Source organism: Bidens hawaiensis, unplaced genomic scaffold (assembly GCF_021521415.1).
Source record: "Bidens hawaiensis isolate Kalapana, Puna unplaced genomic scaffold, B.hawaiensis_p1.1 tig00029405_1, whole genome shotgun sequence".
NCBI lineage: Eukaryota > Viridiplantae > Streptophyta > Magnoliopsida > Asterales > Asteraceae > Bidens > Bidens hawaiensis.
The window spans coordinates 30,006-37,226 of NW_027494877.1; the positions used below are offsets into that span (position 1 = coordinate 30,006).

Sequence of the window (7,221 nt, forward strand, 5' to 3'; positions counted from 1 at the left end):
AACTCTGGTTGATTGTGAAGGGGACAATTGTCCCATTGAGGTTTCCTTTATTATAGAGGGTAGATTGCTAGTCTTGTCAAATCAGCACACGTCTAAATTAAACTTGAGTTTCTAACAAGTCAATCTCAAACAGCTTATGAACAGTTTAACTCATGTCACCCTTAACAAAACTCGTATTTGCAAGTACCGATAAACACAAATACTTAGAAGACAATAAAAAGAACAGAAGCACCTTTGTATTTACACAATATTGTTGCTACATACACATTATACATAACAAAGATGACTTGTACATTTGTCTTGTAAGAAAAAAAAAATAAAAGGCTCAATGACCATCAACTCACAAAAAAATATTGCCTCACTGCTTCTCATCGGTTTTAAACGCAAAAAACAACCATCAAAACTCAAACCGAAGAGATCAAAAGAAACCAAAGAAGCTTGCTCGTTTACCACTATCTCGTTTTTGCCTGCAATGACCCGCAAATCCCGTTTATTTTCTCGAAATTAACTAAAATATCATTAATATAAACTCAAAAAAATACCTTTTTAGATACTTTTTGTATATTTTCATAGCTCCTCTGCAAACTTTCTTGGCATCCATATTCCCAGACATGTCATTTAGAATCTAGAAAATAATTAAAAAATATTTCAAAAAATCTAGAAAACAGGCTTGGTCATGTCGGGTTGACGGGTCAACATTTTTTGTTCACTTTAAAAAAAATCAAGTTGTTAATGTATTAAAATATGGTTATAAAAACTATCATACCAAAATGATATCTATTTTGTTCAAATCATCAATCTTTTTGAGCAGATGTAAACATTTTAAATAACATCTACTTGACCCGTTTGACTCGTCTCTTAAGTAAGCTTTTACAAGTGACCCGTTCAACCCTTTAACCATAAAACCTAAATAAAGTCAAAAGGTCAACCTTTACAACATCATCTAGTCCCCGAGCTTCTCTCAGTAATTTGTCATTTCTGTCCTTGAGGACACTCGCCACAACAAAGACAGATATAGGAAGCGGTGCACCCGACCCAGAACCGGACCGATTTCTCCTGGTTGCTCTTTCATACTTGCCATATTGACGTTTGGATTTTCGTGTCGGTTTGTGAGCACCATTATTATTGTGTGTTTCTGATCCTTCATATATTGAGAACAATTCGGGATCATACTCTAAAGCCCACATCATCTGTTCGGTTCAAAACACAAAATGTTTTAAAATAAAAAATATACCTTTTTGACCAGACTATTATAATTATTATTATTTATTACCTCCCAGAAATACAATGAATCTCCAAAAGAAAATTCTCGCCGGAACGACACCATAAGCATCCGGAATGCAAATAGATAACCGCCTCCGCCAAGGTGTTCTGCATTTGTATATGTAAATAATTAAATATGCAAATTATTATTCTACAATTTTAACAGCTTATTTTCATCTATTTATAATTTAATAATGTGAAAATAGTCGAAATACCTAAATGTTGGTGAAGTTTAGGGTTAACAACTTGATTTACATTAGCCAAGATATCAAGTTGTGCTTCAACCCCCACGGAGTTGTTCGCCGTGCACCTGAAATTCCCTCTCTTTAAACGCATAATTAATATTTAATCGTCAACAAATATAAAACAGTTACATGAAAAATAATATGCTCACCAATCTGCGCATTAAGCGTTCAAAGCACCAAAATGCATCCGCTTCATTTTCAAAAAGCAAAATCATGGGGGAGCAAATATCACTCATCCCTGTATGGAGTGTTCAGTTTAGAATTAGTAATGTGTCCCTTGCTCAATAAGTAAGTAATGTGTTAGTTATGATTACAAAAGCAGATGTAGATCTTGTACAAATTAATATTAACATGAAAAGCGTATGAACCGATTAGTAACTGACACGTGGCACTCAACCTATTCTCGAATAAGGGTATTATGGTATTTTACTCCTGTTTTGTAATTGGCACATCCCTGATTTTAGAGAACCAACTATCAGCGTATGTTTGGGCCATTTGGGACGTGCAATTTGTTTTCTAGAAAAAGTATATTATTTAGGCTACATCACATCTAAGGATTTAGGTATTCAAGTTTTCTTGAAAATTTTGTACTATCACGAATAATGTTTTAGACGAGAACACATGGAGTAATCATTGTGTTAACTCTTTGTTGAATTTTCACTTACTTTTTTTGTTAGATAACTATATGAATTTTTAATAACTGACAAATGATATATTGGTTGTTTTGATATCATTCATTCAGACATTCTTGCTGTTATAATCCTTTTGATGATAACTGAATGAATGATATCAAAACAACCAATATATCATATATCAATCATTAAAAATTCACATACTTATCTAACAAAAAGTAAGTGAAAATTCAACAATAAGTTAACACATAACGACTACTCCATGTGTTCTCGTCTAGAACATTATTCGCAATTTAAAAAAATCTCCAGAAACTTGAATAACCTAAATCCATAGATTTGATGTAGCCTAAATAATATACTTTTTCTAGAAAACAAACTGCACATCGCAAAAATAAACTGATAGTCGGTTCCCTTAATTCAGGGGTTAGCCAAATACAAAACAAAAGTAAAAACCATTATACCCTTATTCGAAAATAGGTTGAGTGCCATGCGTCAGTTAATAATCTGTTCCTACGCTTTTTATGTTAATCTTAATATGTATATGATCCTAAATCTATATTTATATAACAATTATTATGTACAAATTATGACAAATATAACTAAATAACAAGTATTATGTTATATCTAAATTATAAGTAAAAAATATACAAATAATAATTATAAATGCAGATGAATTAAATACTAAATAATAAACGAGCGGAGCTCAAGCTTATAAAACTACTCACATGCCGAACTAGTGCTTTAGAAATAGAGGCTAAATACGAGCTGAGCTCAAGCTCGAGATCTATTACGTCATACAAGCCAAGCTTTTGGAATAGAGGCTTGGGCTCAGCTAGTTTATACCCTACTTATAAGTCAAAAGTACCAGATATAACTGGACATCTTACTAACCTTGACCATAACCAACATCTTTATCATACCAAGCATAGACAGCAAGAACGTCCCAAAGTTTTGCAAGATTCTCTTGCTTCTCGTAAAACGTTAGTGACCTGTCTGTGCGAACCACATCAAGACCTGCCACAAATTTGTAATTTAACATCACAAAACTTGCATACTAATTTTGTTTTAAAACTTAAAGAAACTAAATTGAGAGCAAGTGTTTATATATGGCTCTTTCAAGTTCTTAAATAATTTAAGGATTCTGTAATGATACTAATCCTATATATATATATATATATATATCAACCTATTTGATGTAGAGCACGCTTCCATTGAATTATTTCCTTATCATGCTCTTGAGAATCCACTGTGTCTGGAACTGGACCAACTGCAAGTACACAACCTGGTTCATTATAACGTACAACCTTACTTATAAATGGGTCGGTCAAAGTTTTAATATCTAATTATCTATAAGTTGTAGAAAGGGTAAAATAAAAAACAAATAACTTATAAATAAATAGGCCAAATGGATTTACCTAAAGGGTATGTTTAATGCACAAACCTCCTAAACTATTTTATTGAAAATATTAGATTTTTATTGAAGTTAACCGATATTTTCAAACATATATGACACGCTCACATTATTTGTTACAAAAACTGAAAAAAGAGTCTTGGGTCAACCAAACACAACTCATCATTTTGACCCGTTAGCCAACCTGCTAGACCGTCCATGTTGCAACCTCTAGCAACAATGACTAGAGATGGAAACATCAATCAATCTACTTATGAAGCATTAATTTGGTTTTCTATAAATTGGGAATAATATAAAATAACATAGCACGTCAAATGGGTCAAAAGTTACCCAGAGTGTATAGTTAATGCATAGTCTCTAAAATCATTTTATTCAAGAAAATAGATTATTATTGAAATAAAATTATCTTGGTTAACTATACCTGACGAGCAAACTATTTATTAACAAAAATTGACAAAAAAACATTTTTGGTCAATCCGGAATGGCCCGTTTAATCGTATAAAAATGTATACATTCTGAACCCCCCCCCCCCCCCCGCTCTCTCTTCTTAGGGCTCATAAAGCTTAACATTACCACTTTCTCGACATTGTGGCATTAGAAGGTTCAATTCAAGAAAATAGATTATTATTGAAATAGTACAACTTTGGTTAACTATACTTGAAGTTGACACGCAAATTATTTATTAATAAAAAGACAAAAAGTGTTTTGGGTCAACCTGACAGCCCGTTTTACTCGTGCGAAAAGGTACACATTTTGACCCGTTAAAGTTTCTTAAGGCTCATAAAATTTAACATTACCAGTTTCTTGAGATTGTGGTATTGGAAGGTTTTCAAGATTCGTATCTGGCAGTACAGCTGGATCATGTATTGGATCACCATTTGCTGTGACCACACGTGCAGTGATGAACTTGCCACTTCCAACAACAGGAAACATGCGGCTGCAAGATTCTTTCAACTCAGCATATTGATCCCTGAAGCCATCAAGAAAATATAAAAAAAAATTACTCCCTCATTCCATAGAAAATGAAAACGTTACCATTTCCTTTTTTGTAGATATTGAAAAGGGTCAAACAACTTACTCAAGAAAATGTAAGAAGAAAAAGTTTGAACCGTTTAGCTACTTTGTCTATTTGACCCGTTTGAGATTATAAGTAAAAGGGATGAAATCACCACCTCTATATAAATTAAAAAGATGTATAGTACCTTCGTCTTTGTCGTATTTTTTCCCGTTCATCAAATGTGCTTTTAGGATCATAACAACCAAGAAGAAACTCCCACACTTCTCCTCTAATTGATGGATGAATTCCCTGTTATCACCAATTAGCATTAACAAAAATTAACTTATTAATAAAAGAAAATATTAACAAATTTAAGATTTATGAAAACACAAATAAACTATGGATATGAATTATTCCATGTTCTTTTAAACAATATATATTGTCAAAATAAGTTGTGTTAACAAATAAAAAAAACTTACTCCATAATAGATTCGATTAAGGCACTTGCCTATATCAAGATAACCCTCTGGAGTAAATGCAGCCTGCCACCTTCTAACACTTAGAGTCTTTCCAGCCTGAATTTCAAGAAACCGATCATGAGAGTAAGATAAACATGTGACAATTAGTTCAACGAATATTTGTAAAATGCAATAAAAAATTTATATATTCCTATTGTCACATAAAAATACTATATTTCTTTTTCTAGTAAGATTTCAATCCATATTTACCTATTTAGCAATCATCACAAGAAACTGATGACTTTGATTTTGATCCACAAGCTCTAACTTTGTACTATTTAAGGGGCCTTTTGTTATACACCGAAAGCTAGTAAAAAATCAAGAAGGCGTTCCAAGTATTTTAACAAACTATTGTTTCAGTGATCACTCACGTATGATCATCAAGAACCAGGACAATGAAAAAAGATTAAATTTTGAAAAGAAAAAAAAAGGGGATTGTAGAAACAAACATGAATAGGTACCATCCTAATTCCAAAACAAAACTGGCAAAAACATGATTCGAACCCACTAAGCCATTAATTAGCCTCAAATAACTTTTATGGTCCCAAATTCTTGAAAGTGATCCTATAAATTATCACTAGATGAAGTTACTCAATAAATCTTAGAAAGCATGGATATCAACTATATCTATGAAGCAATAAAAATCAATAAGAAACTTATTCATGTCAAAAAAAAAAAAAAAAAAAACTTATACATGCCAAGAAAATAATCAAATTTATGAAGTAATAAGAAACTTATCTATGAAGTAATAATCATAAAATTTTCCTCATGCTAAACAAATATATATATATATATATATATATATCAGTGGCAATATTATACTACACCAGGAAGATCAAAGAACAAGATAATTAATTAATTATCCACTTTGTATCAAATTGTACAAAAATAAGGTGATCAAGAATTCTAATTACATAAGCTCAAAACATCAAAAGATTCATAAACAAAGATCAAGAAACTGAAAACACAACATAATGAACACATTTAAAAGTTCCTCAAGAAATCTTTGAAAACATGGAGATCAACTATAATCAAATGTTTCCTGCTAAATAAGAAACTTATTCATGCCAAAAATAAAAACTTACTCATGCCAAAAAAATAATAATCAAATTTATGAAGTAATAAGAAACTTGTCTATGAAGTAATAATAATCAAATTTATGAAGTAATAAAATCTTATCTGTGAACTAATAATAAGCAAATTTTCCAACTAAATAAAAAACCTATACCAAAAAAAAAAAAAAAAAAAAAAAAAAAAAAAAAAAAAAGTGGTATTGTTATACATTTATACTTCCAGAAAGATCAAAGAACAAGATAACCAATTAACTATCAACTTTATATCAAATTGAACAAAAAAAAAAGTGATCAAGAATTCAACTTATTGGAGATCACATATGATATAAAGCTCAAAACAATCAAGAAACTAATGATTGTTTAACAAAACAATAAAATAGACCACAAATTCAAGATCTTTTAACAAAACAATCATCAAACTAATGAGTTTAACAATATTATTACCTTGATCCTAAAGTTGGTCACCGGAACATCAGGATATCCAGCTCGAATTTCATAATATGAATCAGTGGGTTGTCCCGGGTCTTTCCGGCAAAGATTCATCGTAAACCCGGATCTAAAATTCGGGTTTTTTTATATGAACTTGATTGATGAATCGAGAGAAACAAAACCCAGATAAGAATTTGATTATTATTGTGGCTGGTTACTGGGTGGCCATGGTCAACGCGGATCTGTTGACCTTGTTGTTGTTGAATTAATTCATTTGTTTCATTCCATCAATTCGAATCATACTCGGTTATTGTGTGAGCCCGACATGTGATGTGCTGTGACTCCCTAAGCTCCAATTAGATTATAAGTTTATTAATTTATTAATTAGTTTACGTTAATTGACTCGTGAAAAAGCTAGATTGGCGCATTGAGCTGAGCTTAATTGAGCCCGAGCCGTAAATCAAACTTAAAATTAAGCTCGTTTAATAAACGAGTCTAAGCCCTTGTTATTAAGCTCGAATTGACTTGAGAGCCTAACACAAGCATGTCATTAATATAATTTTTAATATATATTTAATAATTATTAGTTGATCTATATAATATTATGAAAAACATAACTAAGTAATATATATATATATTTAACGATAATATAT

The 7,221-nt window shown here is 31.1% G+C and overlaps 1 protein-coding gene across 1 annotated transcript; it reads right to left on the reverse strand.

Annotated features, from left to right (window-relative positions):
- Positions 1–246: 246 nt before the first annotated feature.
- On the reverse strand, positions 247–6,887 carry LOC143578960 (rab GTPase-activating protein 22-like). The gene is made up of 12 exons (XM_077062397.1): positions 6,584–6,887; positions 5,028–5,123; positions 4,754–4,857; positions 4,349–4,521; positions 3,327–3,407; positions 3,032–3,154; positions 1,658–1,746; positions 1,479–1,587; positions 1,274–1,371; positions 930–1,190; positions 543–625; positions 247–467 (listed from the first exon to the last, which is right to left on the reverse strand). The coding sequence occupies exons 1-12, from the start codon at positions 6,680–6,682 to the stop codon at positions 419–421; spliced, it is 1,365 nt and encodes a 454-aa protein (XP_076918512.1). The 5' UTR covers positions 6,683–6,887; the 3' UTR covers positions 247–418.
- Positions 6,888–7,221: the final 334 nt, after the last annotated feature.

Bases quoted from the DNA above. Each gene is read 5' to 3' on its own strand.
- LOC143578960 (XM_077062397.1), bottom strand. From the start codon at position 6,682: ATGAATCTTTGCCGGAAAGACCCGGGACAACCCACTGATTCATATTAT. The intron at 1,372-1,478 runs GTATTTCGACTA...ATACAAATGCAG, and splicing joins TAAACTTCACCAACATTTAG to AACACCTTGGCGGAGGCGGT. The intron at 626-929 runs GTTGACCTTTTG...ATTATTTTCTAG, and splicing joins GACTAGATGATGTTGTAAAG to ATTCTAAATGACATGTCTGG.